The 22,848-nt window shown below is 40.6% G+C and overlaps 1 protein-coding gene across 1 annotated transcript in view; it reads right to left on the bottom strand.

The window, feature by feature from the left end:
* PDE11A (phosphodiesterase 11A) overlaps positions 1-22,848 on the bottom strand; it is a 376,450-nt gene that overhangs the window by 182,177 nt on the left and 171,425 nt on the right. Inside the window, exon 6 of the mRNA XM_055308352.1 lies at positions 13,327-13,459. Coding sequence (XP_055164327.1) covers positions 13,327-13,459 — 133 coding nt within the window. The remainder of the gene's footprint in view (positions 1-13,326; positions 13,460-22,848) is intronic.

The following is a 22,848-nucleotide window of genomic DNA, read 5'->3' as shown; positions in this document are numbered from 1 at the left end:
GAATAGGGAAGGGAGCCCGATGACTCGGGGCTCCATCCAAGGACCCCAGGATCATGACTCGAACCAAGGGAAGATGCTTAACCAACTGAGCTACCCAGGCGCCCTAGCAATAATTTAAAGCCATACTTTATCTCCCAAATATCAATCTACTAGAGAGAAATTCTGGTAGTAGGACAAGCTGAAGGAGATGTTCTAAAGTCAGTGGCTTGATTTTTCTGAAATAGTAAAGAGGCAGTTTCTTTTTCCTTAACTTACCTACACAGAGAATCAATCCTGATGGCTTCTAGAACATACCTACAATGAATCTTTAAATTTCTGACAAAAGAAATTTATTTTTTCTCCTAAGAAAAAATAACTGACCTTTGGGCTTAGAACTGAGGCATTGTCTTCACCACCTATGCAGCAGAATCTGTTCCACGGGACCCCAACTTGTCTTCACTCCCACAGCTACCCCATTCTGTATCTTATTCCTCCTAACCTTCCTTGCTTTCCTGGTCATCTGGAATTGTTGTTTTCCACTGTCCAGTCCTCTCTACCCAACCCTACCTTCTGGAAGGGATCTCAAACTGGTTTACACTAAGTATCAGCGACTGAGAGATTAGTGGTAGCAAATGCTTTTCAGCAGATCCATGGAGCTCTATCTCTTAAAGGTTTCAATTTTGCACATTTCCCTTTGTAACCGTAGCATAGCTGATAGACCAGAAGGCGCTATAGGAAAGAGACAATGAATTGTCCTGCTGGGCTAGCACTCAGCATCTCAGATTGCGGGAGTGCTTTGCTATGAAGCACTGACAGGCGAAATGGGCTTTAATGCTGTAAGTCAAAGGATCTTAGAGCCTGGAGCCCCATTATCTTTAAGTGCTACATGACAAGGGCAAGAACTATTGAGTTGTCTTCAATGGACTTTAATAACAAAAAAAAATCAGAGAAAGAATTTTATATGGAAAAACTGCATAGGATTGAATTGTGATGGACTTAGGGTCATGACACCTTAGATTTAACTGTGTAACTCTGAGCTTCAGCCACCCATGGCCGAAGGGATCTGGGTCCTGATGGGTTTCCCATTGCTCCTAAATTTGTAACAAACCATCCGTGCATAAGGCCTGCCCTACTTTTTAGTTATTTTCTGCCATCTCCCCCTTTCTGAACCTTTCTTATTTATATATCGTGTCCAATTGTTCATCCCTGCTGCAGGCAGAGGAGAAACCCTGCACATAATGACTCTGAAAATTCTCTTCCATAACTATACAAATGGGAGGAAATACTAAATTAAGCAGTAGAATATTATACCTTATAATGACTAAATAATGCATTGTTTGTGCATTAGTATATTTGTTTTAAGGTATTCTTTTGAATCTAGTATGAAAAGAAGAGCAGAAAGCTCCACCGATAATGCATTTGAGTGCAACTAATTATCGGGAGTTGAATTCATAAGCACAATGCCAGCTAAAAGCAAGACCAGAATAACTGTTTCTGGTGGCCATATTTGTAAATAGAGTATACACTCTAAGAAGCCACCTGATACAGTGGCAGGTCATCTGCAAATGCACGTGTTGTACATGCTGTTGGGATGTCTCAGGCAAAGAAGGATCTTAGTATAAAATCCAAGCAGCACTGTATGCTGGCTAGGGCAATAGAAAATAATCATCTAAATTCCCCAAAGATAAGGCAAGGCAAATTAATTTACTTAGAATTAGCATTATTTCAATTCTGGTTCTAAGTAATAATTTATAGTTTCTAAAGAGTTTGCAATAGCCTAGCAAGATGTAATTTCACATAAGATATAAAAGGTCTAAAATTTAAAAAATATCTTTAAATTTTGCCTGATGATGAAAATAATACAAATACTTCTGAAATTTTTAAGTAAATATAAAATCAAAATCTCTAATCTTGCCATCGCTAAACATGGCAACTATTAACAGTTTAGTATAAGCCCTTCCTGATCTTTTTCTATAGATATATAATATGCTCATGCATCAATTTATGATTTTTCAAAAACAGAGATATGTTCATAAACAACATAGATAAAATATTCAACAATGTTGAACAGTAATGACTATTAATTTCTAACCATTGTTCTAGTTGTTTGGGAGACATCAGTGAGCAAAACCGACAAAATCCTCACCTTCGTTGAGCTTACATTCTAGTGAGAGAAGACAGCTGGCAAAAAATACAACAAAAATACAGAAACAGATTACATGTTAGAAGATATTAGGAATTACAGAGAAAAAAATAGAGCAGGATAAAGGGAATTTAATATCAAGGTTGTCAGGCCATACTAACAGCTAATATTTGAAAGATGACTTTAAAGAAGTGAGGATTTAAGCCACACAGATATTGAGGGAAGAGTATTTCAGCTGAGAGAATGGCCAGTGCAAAGGCCCTGCAGTAGAAATGTGAGCAGCATGTTCTAGGAATAAACAGACCAGTGTGGCTGGAGAAGTAGAAGTCAGTGCTGGGGCCAGATAAGGAGATGCCAGATGTGTAGGGCATTGTAAAGCTCTAAGAGAACTGTGAGTTTGATTTTTACTCTAGTGACATAAGGAGACTTTGAAGAGTTTGTGCGCAGAGTTGTGACATGATAGGACTTAAAAATTAAGAGTATCTGGCTATTGTATAGGGAATAGCATATAGAGGGGCAGAGATTAAGAGGCTCTGGCCATGAAAAATAGTCCAGAGATGAGGGTGGTTGGACATGGTTGGTAGCAGTTGAGCGGTGAGAAGTGGTCAGATTCTGGATAAATTTTGCAAGTAGAGCCAATTGGACTTCCTGATGAATTAGATGTGTAAATGAGAGGATGATGCCTATAAAATTTTTGTCATAAGCATCAAGAAGAATTGTGTTGCCTTAATAGAGACAGGGAAACAGAGAGAGGAGCAGGCTTGGGAGAAAAAAAGATTGTGAGCTCTGTTTTGGACATGTTAGATTTAGGAGCTCTATTAGAAAAATATATGTACATATGTGTATATATATGCACATATATTATTCTATACATTATTCTATACATACTTCTTTGTGGTTTTTCTCCTCGTGGATATTTTTCCATAGCAGGACATACGGAAGGTCCTATGGGATAGAGACATTTTGTGTGGATGCAATTGTAGTCATTATCATAGAGTGGTAGGCCGAATTCTAAAGATGGCCTCTAAGATTCCGACCTGCCACTCTCCACTTTGTACAAGTCTGGCACCATCCTGCCCCTTGAGTGTGGGCAGGACTTGTAACTATGACAGGATCATCACTTCCTTGATTAGGCTACATTATGTGGCAGAGGTGATGGGAGAGCCACTCTTGTGATTACGTGAGTCACTCCTGACATCACGGAAGCCTCAGTCACGGCCAACGTCCTGTTGGCATTGAGCAAGTGAGGTGCTGTGTTGTGAGAGGACCATATGACTAGCACCTAAGGGCAGTGTGTAAGAGCTGAGAGAGACCTTTTAATAGCAGTCAGTAAGAAAATGGAAACTTTAGTCTACAACTTCAAGAAACTCAATTCTATCATCACCCGAATAAGGTCTGAAAAGTGCCAAAATCCACATGAGAATGCCACCTGGCCAACATCTTGGTTTTAGCCATCTGAGACCCCAGAGTGGAGAATACAGCTCTGCCGTGCCCAGATTTCCAACCTATGGGAATTGTGAGATAAGAAGCGGATGTTTGTTTTAAGCTGCTGAAACTGTGGTGCCTTGTTATGGAGCGATAGAAAATTAATACACACGGTGTTCTGTCCATGTTTTCAGGAGCCGAGTGTGGGCCTCCTCTTTCCAAGGAGCAAATGATGAGCAAAACTACAAAACCCATCTAAACAATAACCTGTGAACATGACGGTTTTTTGAGCTGCTATAAATAAAATAATCAGGTATATCTTTTCTGTCTTCTGTCTTCCATTCTTTCCATGGAGGATGTAACAGAATAAATATATAGCGATCTTCATAAGGTTGTAGAATTTAAAGCTCAGAAATTTAGTTCTGGCTCTGTGGGTATCTTATATAACTATTCCATCATCATTTTCCACCCATAAACCAAGGAGTTTGGCCTTAAAACCATGCAGACTATCAAGCTCAGCAGGTGCCGCTCCTAGGAGTCAACTCAAACAGGCAGACAGAAGGCAAGTAATCACCGTGCCTTGCCCTCTGAGTCGCTCTGTTCCCACAGGGAGGGAACTCCATTAAATATTTAATACAATCACAAAGACAATACTCAGCAGGTAGACAACTATGATTACTTGCCCCATAACCTTCACAGCAGGCTCCTGGCAGCACCTGGGATGGGCTTTCTATCACATGAAACACATCCTTTTGTAGTTTTTATTAAAAGGAAGACCAACAGTTTCAAAACTGAGATTTCAAAGTAAGGGTCATTCTCTTGCTGCATATCTTTGGGCAGAATTTGTAAGGACTTCCCTGGAGTTATTATAAGGTAGGAAAGACATTGAAATTGGAAATCTAGTTTCCACTTTAATTGAACAGCTAAGGCAAAGTTTGGTAGAGTAAATTCTCTCTTATTAACAGAATGCCACTGGCATCATGAATCCCCAAGCTGACAAGCTTCTCATGTTGGTCTAAATTGGAGGAGAAATTACCAAATACACATGAGAAGACGTATTGGGGTTGGCACTCAGTTAGTGATCTGAAGACTCTACAAGATGGTTTACTGGATGAGTCATTCATCACAGGTTGCTAAACAATTTTATTGATGGGGAAAGGAACACCTCCTTATGCAGTGCCAATGATCAGGAGTGTCCGTTTGGGCTTAGCATGAGCAAAAAACTAAACTCCTTTTGTGTCAAGCCATGGAGATTTTGGAGTTTACCTAGTGCCTTAACTGTGGTTTGAATGCAGGCAACAGGGCTGTGTTTGAGATATACCAGTGTCACTGGCTTTTCAGCTATGTTTTAAAGATTGGTGGATTGTTTGGACCTGGACAGTGTGGCTGGCTCCTGAAATCTGATCATCCTTAATGTGCCTTAGTAATCTGGCCCCTGGATGTCTGGCCATTCTTGTGAAGAGCCAAGTCTGCATATTGCTGGCTCCTTTAGGAAAGGATATGGTGATCATCTCTCCATGGCAGCCCAAGGCCATGGGACATGCATCCAGCTTTCACCACCTTTGTAACTAACATCTGTTACTGTTCCTCCTCTGAGAAGACAAGCAGAGACCTGGCTGACTTGAAGAGCTACTGGTTATCAGATTAGTGCCACCATCTCTCCTTTACCGTCAACACTCACTTTTAACTCCCCTCTTTGGCTAGAGACTTTCCTCTTCCTTCCCCATTGTGTCTGTGGATGAAGAGAATTGAAGTTGTCTTGTCTATAATCAAGGTCTGCTGGTCTGCAGCTCTGTAAAAAGGCCCTGCATTTAGAGAAAAGGACCTGCTTCTGCCAACCTGTCCCCACCCCAAAAGAAGAAACTAGTTCTTAATCAGATGAATATCTTCACCGACATTTATATAAGATTGCATCATTTACAAAATATTTATATAGAATTCTACATGTTACAATACATATGCAAGTAGTATGCCCAAGATGACACAACAGGTGAGTGGAGCAGACAGGACAAAAAGGTACGTCTGCTGGCCAACGTTCATGTGCCTTTGTGGACAGAGGATAGATGGAGTGGGTTCCATTGCTCAGGGAGCCCCTCCACAGCTGGTCCACATAGGAAGCCAGTCAGGGAATTGAGTTAGGAATCAGAAAGTCCAGTTAGTTCTGTGCCCTATCTTGAGGAAGCTGTGTGGCCTTAGACAAGACACTCCAGCTGTTTCCTCATCTGTAAATTAAGGAAATCACTAATATTCCTATTAACTGAAAGTTGACACACCTATAGTATGAAACACCAGAATAAAGCTAATTCATTTTTGGGTGTTCTATCCCAAAATGGGTGTTGTATCCCAAAACACTACACTGTATGATGAATTGGGGTCCTTCTTCATGTTCAGTAAAGAGAATTCAGGTTGCCAGAATTAGCCACTGAACCATTGAGAAACTGAGGATAGATACCATTATTCAGGAAAATGTATTTCTGGCAGATTTAAGCTTATTTATTTATTTTTTTAAATTTTTTTAAAATTTATTTATGAGAGAGAGAGAGAGAGAGAGAGAGAGGCAGAGACATAGGCAGAGGGAGAAGCAGGCTCCATGCACCGGGAGCCCGACATGGGATTCGATCCCGGGTCTCCAGGATCGCGCCCTGGGCCAAAGGCAGGCGCTAAACCACTACGCCACCCAGGGCTCCCCATATTTAAGTTTATTGTATAGACATTTGTTGAGAAAATCTGTAAGAAAAATAGGAAATGCTTTGAAAGGGATTCCCCATGCTACCACTCTGCAAATTATCATTCTTGTTAACCAGCTTCAAACTATTCAAGGAAGTTAGTGAGTGTAGAGAACCAAAAAGCAAGCACTTTTTCCAGTGGAGAAAACTCTGGGAGATACTCAATTAATACTGGACTGAAAAAATTTCTTTATATTCTACCAGTAATAAATAAATACTCAGCTATGATCACCGATAAAAATTACGGACCAAGAAGAGAGGACTCAAACCTTTGTAGGAAGACAATACAGTTCTAAAAGTTACCCTCTATTTCTAGGATGATTCCAGAATTACTTTTAGTGCAAGAATGAAGCAATTTCATTTTATTTTTTTCTTTTTTAAAGATTTTATTTATTTATTCATGAGAGACAGAGAGAGAGAGAAAGAGAGGCAGAGACACAGGCAGAGGGAAAAGCAGACTCCATGCAGGGAGCCCGACGTGGGACTCCATCCTGGGTGTCCAGGATCACGCCCTGAGCTGAAGGTGGCGCTAAAACCGCTGAGCCACCCAGGCTGCCCACAATTTCATTTTCTCATATTTTTTTTATCTTGAGGAAAATACTTAAAACATTAATAAAAAATATTATCTGAAATGGTTGTCTTTATCTTATGATCTATACCATCTTACATCAGGCTTCATGGGGAGAAGGTTGGAGCCTCTTAGCCTCTTAGCATGGCGGCTTAGTCTGGAGTCTCATTCATTATTAACAAACAGTTGACTCCTGTCACTGAGGCAAAATATACTTGAGAAGGGAGAAGGCTTAAGCAGATAAATAATCTTGCTTTTCCCGGAGTAATACATAATGCGCGTACACATACACACACACACATACTACAACATACACACACATTCTCAGGAAATATCTACTAAGTGCCTGCATGTAGGCAGAATTCTCTCTCTCACCTCCATCTGCATTGATTAATTCCTTCCTAATTTTTTCCCCTTAGCATGAGAAGGGAAACATAAAGTAACTTTGAATTCCAGTATCAGGGCACCAGGGTGGCTCAGTAGTTGCACATCTGGCTTTGGCTCAGGTTGTGACCCTGGGGTCCTGGGATTGAGTCCCACATCGGACTCCCCGCAGGGAACCTGCTTCTCCCTCTGCCTGTGTCTCTGCCTCTCTCTGTGTCTCTCATGAATAAATATATAAAAATCTTAAAAATAAATAAATAAATAAATAAATAATAAATAAATAAATAAATAAATAAATTCCAATACCATGCAAAGTGACCATGTAAAAATCATATATAATGCATCTTCAGATTTGCATTTGAAATCTAGTACTAGGTATATAGCAGATTGAAAGCATTTTAGGTGGAAAACCAAGAAATAATGTTGATCTAAGTACATGCTTTATTTTATCAGAGGGTAGAAAGTGATTTCACAAAATAGTCACTGCTTAACCTACCATAGTTTACTGTCTTCAGACATCCTTGCTTCTAACTACTGGCTAAAAGCATGAAATTTTTATGCCCGATCCCATAGAAATAACTGCTGGATTTTTGTTCACGAGTCCACATTGTTCTTTTTATAGATCAGTGGAGCAGTCTGCTTTATTGGAATGGGCTGTGAGTGCAGGGAAAATGTGGAATGGCTGTCTCACTAATCAGGAAGAGATGTGGTAAGAGTCTGTAGACATAAGGATATGGTTTATCCAAGATCACTAAATTGTATGAGTAAGAAGTATTCTTGAGATATTGTGTTGTTTTTCATAAGAAAAAAAATGAGCAATGATTGGACAAGAATTTTTCCTTCCCTGATAAAGGCAAAGATGTTGAAACCTATGACCCAGCATGTCATTCTCCAAGGTACAGATGCTTAAACTGGGTGGCAGGTGTACACTGCCTCATGTTTTGTTATATTTTTACATATGGCTTAGTAACCAACATTTTTAAGTGGTGTAATTTGTTGATTCTTTCTTTTCCCCAAAATTTGACTTCATGGTCCAAAGCTAAGAGCAGAATAACAGTAATCCATACCAAATTTAGCGCTGAAATTTGAGATATGAATCAACCATGATCCCTTGACATCTAATCTAATATGATGACTTGGCAACAAGGAATTGGCAATGAATGATGTTTCTGCATAGCAAGCCTTTCAGCTTGTTCAGCTCTTACTGATGTTAATAATAGGATACTGAGAGCATTCCTTCATAAAACTGTCTAGATATTTGTTCTTCAGTATTCTTTCTCTAAAAGCAAGGAAGAAAGAAACATGGCAAACACAAGTTTGCCAAATCAGTCCTAACCCAATCGTAATGCTAAAGTATACAAATATTGACCTCTAGAAATCATTTTTGCTCTGCCAACCACAGAACCAAGTTGGTGATATTTTCCCACAAAGGAAGACAGCTAAAGAAGCTCCAGACTGTGTAGTTTCCCAAGGAAGATAAGTCAAAGCTCAGAAATAATGCATCAGAACTGAAGAGAGCTACAAGGGGCTCAGGGTTGGGACAGCCGAGGGAGATGCTGCAGAGATACCCAACCCAGACTGGGAGTTTGTGAAAGGATTTGCAAGGTAGGAGCAGCTGAGCTCCATGCTCAAGAATTAACAGAAACTATTAGAGGACATGGCCTGGGGGAATAAAGCTCCAGGCAGCTACAGAGAGATGGTGAGTTTTGGAGAATTAAAAATTTTCCTGCAGAGATCTGCAAAGATGACATGACTGAAGTTCGAAGTTAAGTTTAGATTGCAGCCTCCTGTCACATCATGTCCTACCCCAGACATGGGACAGCAGAGAGCAGGCCTGAGGAAGAGAACTGTGAAGTCCGGAGACTGGGGCTGAAGGGATCCCTGTCCATTTCCAGAGATGTCATTTCCACTTAAATGTTCAGCTATTATTGCTAATCTGTCCTCCGTGCTATAGCCACAGAGGTGGCGTGATCTTTCTAAAATACAACTTCTGCATTTCCCTGATTTAAAACCCAACTACTGGCTCCCCATTGCCTAAGACAAATACTCAAACTTCTTAACATGGCGTTCAAAGTCTTGGAGCAATCTGGCCTCTGCTTCCCTCTCCAGCCTCATTTCCCTGGAGCTTTCAGCAGCATTAACCCTTCTCAGCTCCCCACTTCTCCACCCCAGCCCTGTGCTCTCTCAGCTTTGCCTGGAACACATCTCCTCACCTTCCTTGCCAAAAATCTCCTGCTACTCTAGATCTTAGCTTGGCAGTCTAGAATAGGAAACATGTAAATTATTGAATACACACACAGATTTTATAAATTCATGTAAATTTATCTGTGTGATATTGTAGCTACTTAGAATTTAAACATCTGCAAGTCAGAACCTATACCACTTTACTATATTCTGTGTATATATATATATATATAGCACAATGTGCCTGCAAAATTAACATTAAACAATAACACAAACCAATTTACCATTTCTTGGGAACAATTTTATTTTTTTTTTATTTATTTTTTTATAAATTAATTTTTATTGGTGTTCAATTTACCAACATACAGAATAACACCCAGTGCTCATCCCGTCAAGTGTACCCCTCAGTGCCCGTCACCCATTCACCCCCACCCCCCACCCTCCTCCCCCTCCACCACCCCCAGTTCATTTCCCAGAGTTAGGAGTCTCTATGTTCTGTCTCCCTTTCTGATATTTCTCACACATTTCTTCTCCCTTCCCTTATATTCCCTTTCGCTATTATTCATATTCCCCAAATGAATGAGAACATACACTGTTTGTCCTTCTCCGGTTACTGTGGCCAAGTTAAAAAAGGGTGTTGCCTGAGTTCTTCTCTGGGATTTTGATGGAATCTTGTCTCACATTTAGATCTTTCATCTATTTTGAGTTTATCTTTGTGTATGGTGCAAGAGAGTGGTCCAGTTTCATTCTTCTGCATGTGGATGTCCAATTTTCCCAGCACCATTTATTGAAGAGACTGTCTTTCTTCTAGTGGATCGTCTTTCCTCCTTTATCGTATATTAGTTGAGCATAAAGTTCAGGGTCCACTTCTGGGTTCTCTGTTCTGTTCCATTGATCTATATGTCTGTTTTTGTGCCAGTACCACACTGTCTTGATGAACACAGCTTTGTAGTACAACCTGAAATCTGGCATTGTGATGCCCCCAGATATGGTTTTCTTTTTTTAAAATTCCCCTGGCTGTTTGGGGTCTTTTCTGATTCCACACAAATCTTAAAATAATTTGTTCTAAGTCTCTGAAGAAAGTCCATGGTATTTTGATAGGGATTGCATTATACGTGTAAATTGCCCTGGGTAACATTGACATTTTCACAATATTAATTCTGCCAATCCATGAGCATGGAATATTTTTCCATCTCTTTGTGTCTTCCTCAATTTCTTTCAGAAGTGTTCTGTAGTTTTTAGGGTATATTTTGAGAACCATTTGAATGGTAAATGGTTCTCCAACCTTTTATTTTCAGGTTGTAGGTGTCCTTCTGTCTAAAATGAGTCTTGTAGACAGCAAATAGATGGGTCCTGTTTTTTTATCCAGTCTGAAACTCTGCGCCTTTTGATGGGGTCATTAAGCCCATTCACGTTCAGAGTTACTTGAACTTCTTCTTAAAGGGGAGTTTTAAGAGTCCCCCTTAAAATTTCTTGCAGAGCTGGTTTGGAGGTCACATATTCTTTCAGTTCCTGCCTGTCTTGGAAGCTCTTTATCTCTCCTTCCATTTTGAATGAGAGCCTTGCTGGATAAAGTATTCTTGGTTGCATGTTCTTCTCATTTAGGACCCTGAATATATCCTGCCAGCCCTTTCTGGCCTGCCAGGTCTCTGTGGAGAGGTCTGCTGTTACCCTAATATTCCTCCCCATGAAAGTCAGGGACTTCTTGTCTCTTGCTGCTTTAAGGATCTTCTCTTTATCTTTGGAATTTGCAAGCTTCACTATTAGATGTCGAGGTGTTGAACGGTTTTTATTGATTTTAGGGGGGATCTCTCTATTTCCTGGATCCGAATGCCTGTTTCCCTTCCCAGATTGGGAAAGTTTTCAGCTAGGATTTGTTCAAATACATATTCTGGCCCTCTGTCCCTTTCGGCGCCCTCGGGAACCCCAATTAAACGTAGGTTTTTCTTCCTTAGAGTGTCATTTATTTGCCTTAATCTGTCTTCATGGTTCTTTAATTGTTTATCTCTTTTTTCCTCAGTTTCCCTCTTTGCCATTAACTTGTCTTCTATGTCACTCACTCGTTCTTCCACCTCGTTAACCCTCGTCGTTAGGACTTCTAGTTTGGATTGCATCTCATTCAATTGATTTTTAATTTCTGCCTGATTGGATCTAAATTCTGCAGTCATGAAGTCTCGTGAGGCCTTAATGCTTTTTTCTAGAGCCACCAGTAGCTGTAGAATAGTGCTTCTGAATTGGCTTTCTGACATTGAAGTGTAATCCAGATTTTGTAACTCTGTGGGAGAGAGGGCTGTTTCTGATTCTTTCTTTTGAAGTGAGGTTTTCCTTCTAGTCATTTTGCTCAGTGCAGAGTGGCCAAAAACAAGTTGTATTGGAACACGGGGGAGTATCACTGGTCCCTCTAGCTGGTCTTCTGGGGGAGGGGCCTGTTGCGCTGATTCTCAGGTGTTAGCACTTGGGGGAGCTGCTCTGCCCCTGCCTGCTGCAGGGCTCAGCGGGGGTTGTTTACCCCGTGAGGTCTCAGGAGGAACAGTTGCAGTTGCTATGGCAACTCTGGAAGCCTGGATTCAGCCTCCGCAGGAACTACGGGGCTCGGGGCTCTCGGCTCCCGTCCGCAGGGCCTGGAGGCTCCGGGGCGGGGCCGCTGATGTGCTCAGCTCGGGGCAGGAGCGTCCTTGCTGTCCTGGGCCCTCCCGGCCTCTGCCTGTCCCGGGGGAGGCCGGATCCTGGGCTGTGTCCCGGCGCCCTGTGCTCCGGGGCCTGTGTTGTTGGATTTGCGCTCCCGCCCCGCAGCTCCCTCCCTGGAGCCGCTCCCGAGCCCCTCCGAACTGCTCCGGTGCTTAGGAAGCTCGGAGCACTCTCCTGCGCGCGCAGGTGTCTGTTAGTGTCCCCGGGAGCCCGAGGGCATCCCCGCCCTCCTGGGTCCTGCTCCAACTCCTTGCGAGCCCCTTTCCGCCCGCCCGGGAAGGTTGGTGCAGCTCCTGCTCCTCCGGGACGGGGCTCTCCTGTCCTGGGGACTCTCGCCCCGGCCTCAGCCCGGCTCCTCGCGGGGCCCCTCCCCCTCGGAGGCCTTTTGTTTCTTTATTTCTTTTTCCCCGTCTTCCTACCTTGATAGAAGCTGAACTCTTCTCACTGTAGCGTTCCAGCTGGTCTCTCTTTACATCTCAGGCCGAATTCGTAAATTTTCAGGATGGTTTGAAGGTTATCTAGGTAATTTGGTGGGGACAGGTGATTTGGGGACCCTGCTCTTCCGCCATCTTGCCCCTCCCCCCGGATGCTGTCTCTTGGGAACAATTTTAAAAGACACAGTAGTTGTTTGAGCATCTGTTGGGAAATAATGATGTTATATACACATTTTTATTAATAACTATTTCATAGTTTAATACAAACTATGTTTATTTTTTTTTCTTTTTTCTTTTTTTTAATTTAGGATAGTCACAGAGAGAGAGAGAGAGAGAGGCAGAGACACAGGCAGAGGGAGAAGCAGGCTCCATGCACCGGGAGCCCGACGTGGGACTCGATCCCGGATCTCCAGGATCGCGCCCTGGGCCAAAGGCAGGCGCCAAACCGCTGCGCCACCCAGGGATCCCTACAAACTATGTTTAATATAGTGTTCGTGATTTAATGCATGGGTACTTGTATATGGGTACATTTAATATAAAATGTATCCAAATGTAAAAGAGCATCAAACAAATACATAACAGATACCTATTTTGCCACAAATGAGAGTAGAGAGGAGGTTTTCCTGTTATTCAACAGCAGGCAATGCTAAGTCTGATCACAGGGGAAAGATGCAAAAAAAAAAAAAAACCCAAAAACCTGTCAATATATATGATCTCCTTCTTATGCTTCAATGAGCAAACCATCACCAGTGTGACAAGTGAACCTTAAGACTGCAACCAGAGAATTCCTCTTACCTCGGCATCAAAGCGAGGATCCTGGTAGGCATCGCTGATGTTCACTGGAAGGCCTGTGGAAGCCACTAGCTCGGCAACACTGTTATTAATGAGCCAGTCAGAATATGATGATTTCTCCATGCTTTCTTTGAAACTATCAAAACCAAAGCAGGCAGTGAGAAAATAGAGAAATGTAAGTTTGCTTAAAAGTAAATCTCATAAAACTATAATCATAATAGGATTATCTATCCCCCTTAAGAAGGGATAAGTGATTTGAGTCACAGAAAAGCGAGGTAATTATCAGTAGCTACTTCAAAAAAACTTATCTGCTGTAATGTAAAATAATCAAATCTATTGGGAGAAATATTAGATTTTCCATGATCCAGAGAGCAACTCTAGGTTGTATTTAGGCCAAAGCAGACAGACATAAAGTCAGTAGTCAAGTGATGACCGGAATTGACAATAGGAGGTTAATAAATAATAAATTCCACTGACTTACTCAGCCCACATCCCTTAACTGAGCAGACTGGTGTTTGACATAGGGAAAAATTAAACCTCAGAGTGGGGAAAAAATCAGCAAATATATTAGTTTATGAAATTTTAAATGCAGCAAAACAGCAGACCTAGCCCATGTGTAATCTCAATAATCACTAACTACTTTTGTGGTATGTCTCAGACTTTAACAAAAATACATTTCCTACTTACAAAATCTTACTGGAAAACCTGTTTTCATTCTACTGACCCCTAGCATTAATAATTTAAATTATATCCATATTTGATTTGAACAGGAATTTTATGCAAAATGGTTTTGTGAACTTCCCCTTGTATAGCTTTCACTACAATCATCAACTTTACAGAAATGGCATAAGAATTAGTCAGATTCCATACTCTCTCCCTCCTTCCCTTCTATCATTTCCCCCCCAACTACATATGGAGCACTGCCAAGAGCTATGGAAATGCAAAACTGAATACTGTTCAAATTAGTGATGTCAAGGAAAATTTTGGTAGAAGATGTGAGATTCGTGGCTTGGCAGATGATAACTGGAATTAACATAAGTAATGCAAGTATAACTAGGGCAATATTTTCCAAACTACATTCTGTGGAACCCTAGATTCCAGCACACATAAGTGTGTGTACCACAGCAAGAATAGTTAAGGACTCTATTGACTTTTTAATCTGAACTGCCTTATATGTAAGAATAACACTAAACACAGTTAATGGTCATTGTTACTATGCAGCACTGTGCTGCAGTGTGGAATTTGCAACATCCTGAGAATTTGTGGCATGGAGAGGCCACCAGATGCATGAAGAAGTGGGAGGTGCAGGCATTCTCTAGCACTGTCAGTGGATGTCATCTGTAACGATGGCTGCTCTGGGTCTGGTGAATGTAACATATATTTGGGATGTTATTCATCCCTTCCTGCATATATTAAACACTGCTAACACATCCATTTATTCTCTCTCAATCTCTGGCTGAGAAGTGGAAGTTGCACTAAAAATCAGAGTCATGTATTTCTTAGATAGTGCCTTAAGCAAAGAAATAAGGAGACTGAGGACTTCAAAGATAAGAGGAGGCCTTTATTTTCTACAACAAACAAAGAGGCAACACAAAGTGCATGTTTTGTCTTCTTTGTGACATTCGACCGTAAGAAGGGACATTTTATGTTGTGCTGCAATGAAAGCAAAATATAGGAGGAAACATGATAATGCAACTGATAGGAGGAGCCAACTTGATGAAGCCATTTCTAAGTTTATAAGAGTGTGACTGGATGCTGCTCATTTCATGCAGTGATTAATTGGTCTGTCAACTTGCTCTGTGCCATCTGTGTGCTTTATTCCATTCTACAATTTTTAAAAAGTGGTCTGGGATAGAAGAGTGTGGAAAGTGCTGAGCTAGAGTGCGCTGGGCAGAAGAGCTGCCACCAGCCAGACCGTGGGGGACCAGGGAAGAAATGGTTGGGGCAGAAGAGAGGTGGAGGGCCACTGGTGAACACCTGAAGGAAGGGACTAGTTTCATCAACAAGTGTGAAAACCTTTAAGCTGAGTCTTTCAGGATGGGCAAGAGTTTGGCAAAGAGAGACGGGGGGTGGTGAGGAAGAGAACACCAGAGGAGGAGGAAACAGCAGGAACAGAGACATAGACAGAGTACAGACTGTGTTCTTGGAACACTGAGTAATCCTCTTTGGTGGGAGCACAGTATTCATGTTGTGGGGAATTAAAAAGAAAAGGTCAAGGCTTAAAGGTGGAGGCTTTTATCAAAGCTTTGACCAAAACTTAGTCACAGGCAATGGGGAGCTGTTGGAGAGTACTGGGCAGGGAGGTGACATGATTGGAGCTATGACTTGGAGACACTCAATCCAGGGACAAGGAGCAAGACTGGCTAAAAGAGATGAAATGCAGACCAGCAAGGTCATGCAGGTGGGAGGTGACGATGCTGGTCTCTTAAGAGGTCCTGCAGAGTACTCTGCAGAGCTGGGTGGTGGGCAGACAGCGTGGCTTACGTTTTGCTCCTGCATGCCTGTGGCACTATTAGAAGCAAGTTTCTATGAAAAGAGGGAGATGAGGAGAGATAACAGACATTTTGTGAACCTGGAACACGTTATTTATTGTTGGAAATCCAGGAACAAAACCTATATTGAGTCTTTAGCACTGAAAATTCTGTAGAGTTGGGACTGTCTTCAGGGAGAATACAATGGGTGAGATCACCCAGGGAGCGAATACAGAGGGAAATCTGTATCTAGGGGAAGGAAGAAGAAGAAGGGCTATAATAAAGGGGCAGGGGATAGGGAAGAAAGAAAAAAAAGGGAAAGCAAATTTATCAGCACCCAAGGTAGGCCAAGGGCCTGGCTGGATGCTTTATCTAATTAATTTGTTTTATCCTCACATTAATCCTACAAAATGAGTACAATTCTCTACATTTTACAGATCAGAAAACTGAGGCTCAGAGATGCTAAATAATTTTCCTAAGTGGAGATAGAACTTTCATCTAAGTGTGACTGTAGAGCCCTAGATTATTCTGTTTGTCCTTTTGCCTCTCAGAGAAGGAGTCAATGGGTAGGAGTTGAGCAAGAACAACAGGTTTTCACCTAAAGAAAAGAAGGGAGTGGCAGTCCGCATCACAGAGTTTCAGGGAGATATTGCAGATCATAAACACTTCAGTCTGAGACTGCATGCAGTCAAAGGAAGAGGAAGGAAAAGACATTGGATTTGATCATCTAGAGCCGTAGGTCCAATTTACAAGGAAGATGATGAAAACACTTACGGAGCAGGGGCTCCTGGATGATTCATTCTAAATCTTAAACACGCTTAGAATGGGTTTAGTTCAGGCTGCATATGTATTGCAATCACTCTAAAATTGTAGGACAATGTAAGATACTCAACTCTGTGCAAGGCTCTGTGCGTAAGCACAGTTTAGGTGGTTTCTAGAAAGTATGAACCATAGTCTCTCCCCTCATGGTGGTTGCTACCTAGTTGGGGAGGTGAAAATAAACACACTGACACACAATGAACAATTTCAGCGCCCAGTTCAAATTTCACATGAAAAATGTGTCACATGGCTGTGTTGACTAGTTGCCAAGTCCACTGTACCGATCATGAACGCAAAAGAAGTGCTGGGGGGAAGCGACCACCACAGCTGTTGTGATCGGGGTAAGGCAAGGGAAGAGGAGATTTTAATGAACTAATGTTGCAATAGTGCAAGCAGATTTTCTGAAAGCCACCTCTCCGTTCCTTCAGTTTAATGTTGCCCAGGTACATTAACCTAAGGCCCAGGGCACATTAAACCAAGCTCATGCTTGGTCCAGAAAGATGGTCAAGAAGGATGATTGTCACTCGCAGTATTTATATCACATTCTGGCTTTTGCACCAATTCAACCTTCTAAATCTTAAAATTTTACTGAAATGCAAAATCATGATGTGCAGTTAGAGCTTTCAAAAACTTGCTTTTTTTCAAAAGGATGATTTGGTTTTATGATTAAGAAGATTTGCCACTACCAAGGAAAATGATCTTAGACAAGCTGCTTAGACTTCCTCTATAAAATGAGTATAGTACTACTACTTAGTTATTGTGCAGATTAAGGTGATAATTTGTACAAGTACTTAACATATTATCTAGCCCACAGTAAGCATTTTTTAAAAGTATCGACATTTTAATAGCTTCTAAAGTAAATTCCGCATGTGACAGTACCCTTTGTATATTTCAGTGATGAAGTGTCGTGAATTTAATCATAAACGAAAGGGCCCAAATTATTTCTGTTTTTTGAGGGACACATCTGGCTTAAAGGATCAGTTCTTTCATAAAGGCCCTATAGGTCAATCAGGCCCTACAGGTCTGACCTTCTGATTTATGAGGGCTCTTTTATTCTGTGTGTCTTCCTCTCTTTTGATTGATTGCTGTTGGGGCAGAACATGTTAAGATCATGGACACAGCTGTGTGTGGTTATGCATGTTCTGCCCTACGTAGGGGCGCCCTGCAAAATGAATGAACGGAGGCTGAACTCTAGCCTGGCTGTGCATGTTGGCTTAGCGTTGCATCCATCTAGAGGGAGTACTTTTTCTATTCTCACAGAGACACTATATGAGCTGACAATGGCCCTGTTTCAGTCTCTCTGAAGAATGGACATCTAATATCAAATTGAATGTCTTTAGTGATAGAGAAGTCATTACCTACTAAAATATCCCATTCCATTTGTGGCAGCTCAACTTACTTCCCAATAATCATCCTTTGTTCCCAGTCCTATGGTCTGTGGATTATGGATCTCATTAGCTGACAGCCCTTGAAATATTTGGCAGCAATTAACACGTTTCCCATAGTCTTCCACCTAAGATCATTCTTTTCTGACCAGCTCTAATCCCTTCAGCTACTCCTCCTCTGGCATGCCCTCCTTATTCTCACTGTCCCAATCTTAATGTATTCCTGCTGATTAATAGCCAGTCCAGAAGAGTCTTCTCCATGGGGTCTGAGCAGGGTGGAGGTGGGATGACCATCACCTTTGTTGTAGATTCTGTTCTTACCAGAAAAGTCAGGGTTGATAGTTTCTAACAGGTCTTATTTTTTTAATAGGTTGTTGGAAGTTTAAATTAATTTCCAAAATTGAATTAACCAACTTTCTAGAGCCCTCTAAATCTGACCAAAGATATCAAATCCAGCACTAAGATTTTCAGTTTGGGCCAGAACCAAGATAAGGCGAGTTACTGCAGTTTGGAAACACATCAATAATTTGATTATTTTGTAGTTTGTGGGTGCAAATGAGAACATGTCAGTTCAGTGGATCTTAGCTGCCATGTGCATAACTGCAAGACCACAGAAACCTCCAAGTCTTCTCTTCACCCCTCACTCTACCCCTCTAGGGAGACTACTTCTTTCGCTGAAGACCCTTGTCAAAACCTTGGAAGCCACTTGAGGGAGATCAGACACTCGAGGGTGTGTAAGTTTCACGGAGTAAAGGAAGAATCCTTTCCCCCACACTCTGCACAGTATTTTGGCCCCTAGTTCCCAAGGCCATATTGTTTGCATCTACATTGCCAGAAGTTTCCTCATTAAATAGCCCCTCAACTTCTCCCATACCCTTTTCTGTTATAGGCAGGGAATAGGGCTGGGCTGACCCTTCTTTCAGCAAAAAGAAAAAGACACTTACTAATCATCTCAGGCAAGTGGATGTCTGGGGGTGACTGTCGGTGGGTTTGTGTATATTTTGCCAAGACATTTACTGTGCATCGGTGCACCACAGAGAGGGGGAAAATAGCTTAAAATTCTATACAGTATTCATTTATTGTTGAAAATCAAAAGTTTTGAGAAACCATTAAAATGCTTCCAAATTTTATATGTTTTAATATCTGTCCATGTTTAATAGCCTCTCATGTTCAAGTCATAACACTATTTTGATGCTTAAGGTGGGGATGTTAAAATAAATTCTGGCTCAAAGGAAAATGAAAATCCTTGAAATAAGAGTCTGAGAAAAGGAAAATAAATACAGTTGTCACGTAACTTCAGTGACACTTCCTTAAAAAGTAAAAATTAGCCATTTAGTTTATTTTAACTCTTTAAAAAGTAGACCTCCCTGAGATCAAGACTTGTTTAAAATTACATGAAAATGGTAAAGAAATCCTTTACTTGTATTTTACTAAAGCCAGGTGCATAGGAAGTGCAGGTTTTTAAGTGAGTTTCCTACAAAGGGCTGCAGTTTAGAGTCTTCTTTCTCATCAGTATCTTGCTTCCAAATATGAGACTCACACTGACTTCAAAGAGAGCTTCATGAGTTCAAATATATTGACAGTGGAAGGATAAAAGAGAACTGCCCTATTATAGATAAGACATAATTCCTGAAATGTGGCTGCCCCTGAAGTGAGGGACAGTGAGGTAAGATATAAACCTGAGGACAAGTGCAGAGTAGTGAAGGAAAGAATCAATGCAAGTAAAAAAAAAAAAAAAACAAAACAAAACAAACCAAGGCAAAATAAAACACCTCTGGACAAGTTACTCCACATCTTCAATTGTCTGAAAAACCTATATTAGCTAAAGATTCAAACAGAGAAAACTATATGAAAATACACTTAAGACTTTTTTAAAGATTAATTCTCAAAATGGGTCTCTAAATTAGAAGACAAAATACCTGAATAAAATAATGTTAATCACTAGACTGTGTCTTAATTGACATTTTTGTTCTCAACTCTAGAGTTTAGTCTTCATTAGAGACTCCCAAGGCTTTGCTCTTTTAAGAATATCCATGTGTTGATCATTCAAGAATGATCATGTCCCCTACTAAGTGCTGGACAGTTGTGGGGCGAATCTTGCATGAACACATCAATAAAGGTCCTTTCCTTTTTGCTTAAAGAAGTTGGCAATGGCAACCCATCTATATATGGATGGTCAACTCAGCCCTGTCTCTACCTATATAAAAGAGGTATAGGAAGATGCTAAAGGGGCCACACCCCTGGGGAGCTCATAAACAATGACAATGTTTTGTGGTAAGTGCCCAAACAGAAAAAAAGGAAAGGCATTATGGGAACAGAGAAAAGAAGGGTCAGTTTTGTTTGGGTTGGGAATAGTATTAGGAAAATCACTTCCCAAAAGGAAGTTGGTATAAGCTGGTCTTTGTGGAAGTGAAAGTTCATCTGGCAGAGAAAGAAGGTAAAAACAATCCAGACACAATATGAGTAAAGCTTTAGAAGTGTGAGGTTTTCTGTATTGATATGATAAATATTAGAGCTAAAACTGAGGATACATGGTAGAAATGATCAATAAGGGTACAATGGAAGAGGCTAACCAACAAACTGTGGCTCCATGCACATACTTTGTATCCAAACCAAGTATATACTGACGATCTTCACATCTACAACAGCAGCCCACTGTGACTTCCATATATATATATATATATATATATATATATATATATATATATATATATATATATATATATCCAAGTACTTTCTGGACATTTCTTCCTCGTCATCTTCAGGTATCTCACATTTAATATTTTTAAGATTACACTAATATATTCTCCTTGATGTCCTATAACAACCATTGAAGAAAACTGTGACCATTAACTAAAAATATATCATTAGGTTGGAAGCAGAAGTGTCAACATAGGCACATCTATTTTCTCATTGTGAAGGAATGATTGTCAATTGTCCTCTGCTAGCTTGAGTATTATCCAGTGGGGGCAGGATTCAGAAAGGCAAAGAGGCAGGACAGGACTCCAAGAACTCTAGGACAGATGCTTCTTTTTTTCTGCTTTGCAAACAAAAACTGATTTTTGATCTACAGGTTGTGCCTGATACTATTTGCCATTTTGTTTTACTGACTAGAGGTTGTTCTGAGCTTTGGTTCACAAAGAGAAACTATCCCTTACTTTTTCTTTTCAGGTAAACCTATCTATCCCTGGGTCCTTCCTGAAGCCTCGAGCTGTGCAGCAGTATTTAAAGTTGTCTTTTAATTAGGAGATTAAGGAACTAAGTCAATACCAGTGGGACTCAAAGCCAGCACCCCAGCAGGAGAGTCTTGAATACCCAGAACTGGGACATGAATAATCTCCTACTGGCTTCAGTATGTCTTGGAAGGTTACCAAACAAATCTTTTAGTCATAAAAAGTAATGGGAGAGAGTGTAATTAGCAAGCAGAGCTGGCCTGTCAATTCTCCCAGTGTGGTAGGTGAGGAAGGTGCTCTATATTGCAGAAGTTCCAAAACCTTATCATGACCCATTAATGGATTTTCCTTTAAGGCCTTGCCTGAGGGCACTTCATCACACTCTTATTTCTCTTGTTTTAGGCATTCTGTGTTATTAGAAATTAAGACATGGTGATCAAAGAACACATTTTATCTCCTTCATTTCCTCAAGTTGTACAATTAGAATGATGAAATTTAGATGAGATTTATCACCCACAGGAGTTGGTGTCACTTTGGGGAAGTCTTGTGACTCTTGGATGGGTGTCAGATGGCATCACTGTGAGTGGTTGATGTCTACAATTTAGCATCATATAGTGACAACTGCTTGCTTTCACAGCCAAGCAAATCTGGAAGGATTTTTTCATATCTTGGCCCTACGTTTCCTAGTTGTGAGACTACAGATAAAATTTTAATAACTCTTAGTTTCCATAATGGAAAATAGGGGAAATAAAATTCATTTTACAGGGATATTTGGAGGATATAACAATATAATGTTGATGAATGCATGGCACATAAAAAGCTCTCAATAAATATTAATTCCTCATATCACAAAGATTTTTCTTTTATTAATAACAAACACTAAGGTGAGTCATACTCTGTTTAACTGCTTCCTTCCTGGTGCAGGAGAGATGTTAACTGTTTTTGACTGTGGCATCATTGTCATATTTGGAGACATGCTGGAGAGAAAATGTGCTGGCTGGCAAAATTGTTGATAATAGAGCATACAGTTAAAATTCCTATCCTGTTAGATGTTTCAAGTAGCCCTACCACGTCTCTCTTGAGGGTGCTGTGGCAAACTGCATCCATCTGCTCTTCCATTTTTGAGGGCATACCTTCCAAACAAGTCCCAGGCATATGTCTACATAGCAAGGAGAAGTGGACTCAATGTATTAAAATATTAACTCAAGCATGTTAAAAAAGAGACCTACAAAAGTAAGAGTCAAATATAAAAACCAATCATGAGGCTTTCGAGTTGCCATAATTCTGTTTACTGCATAGCATCAATCTAAGAGACAGCTGACCTACATAGGCTACTTTATCATGTTTGATCTCAGTACTTATTCATGTGCCTTGTTGTTCCTGGAACATTTTTATAGCTTTCTTCTCCTCTGTGACAGTTTTTCTAGAATGACAAGTTCTTTGGTCCAAAATAAATAGGGGTAATGAGAGGGTTTGTTTTTCATCTGAGTCTACATGCTCAAAGGCAGGAAAAAGACAAGACAGAAATTACATATGTTTAAGAGGTAACAGTTAAATACTTGAGAAATATGTGTCCTTGAATTTCTGAAGATTTTGGAAGACATACAACTGCATTTTACAAATGTTTCCTCTTTCATTGATGTTTAATTCTTATAATTAGCATCGTGCAAATTGTTA

The sequence above is a fragment of the Nyctereutes procyonoides genome, unplaced genomic scaffold (genome assembly GCF_905146905.1).
Source record: "Nyctereutes procyonoides isolate TBG_1078 unplaced genomic scaffold, NYPRO_anot_genome, whole genome shotgun sequence".
Lineage (NCBI taxonomy): Eukaryota > Metazoa > Chordata > Mammalia > Carnivora > Canidae > Nyctereutes > Nyctereutes procyonoides.
Note: the sequence above shows the minus strand (reverse complement) of the source record. Positions and strands in the feature narration are given on the sequence as shown.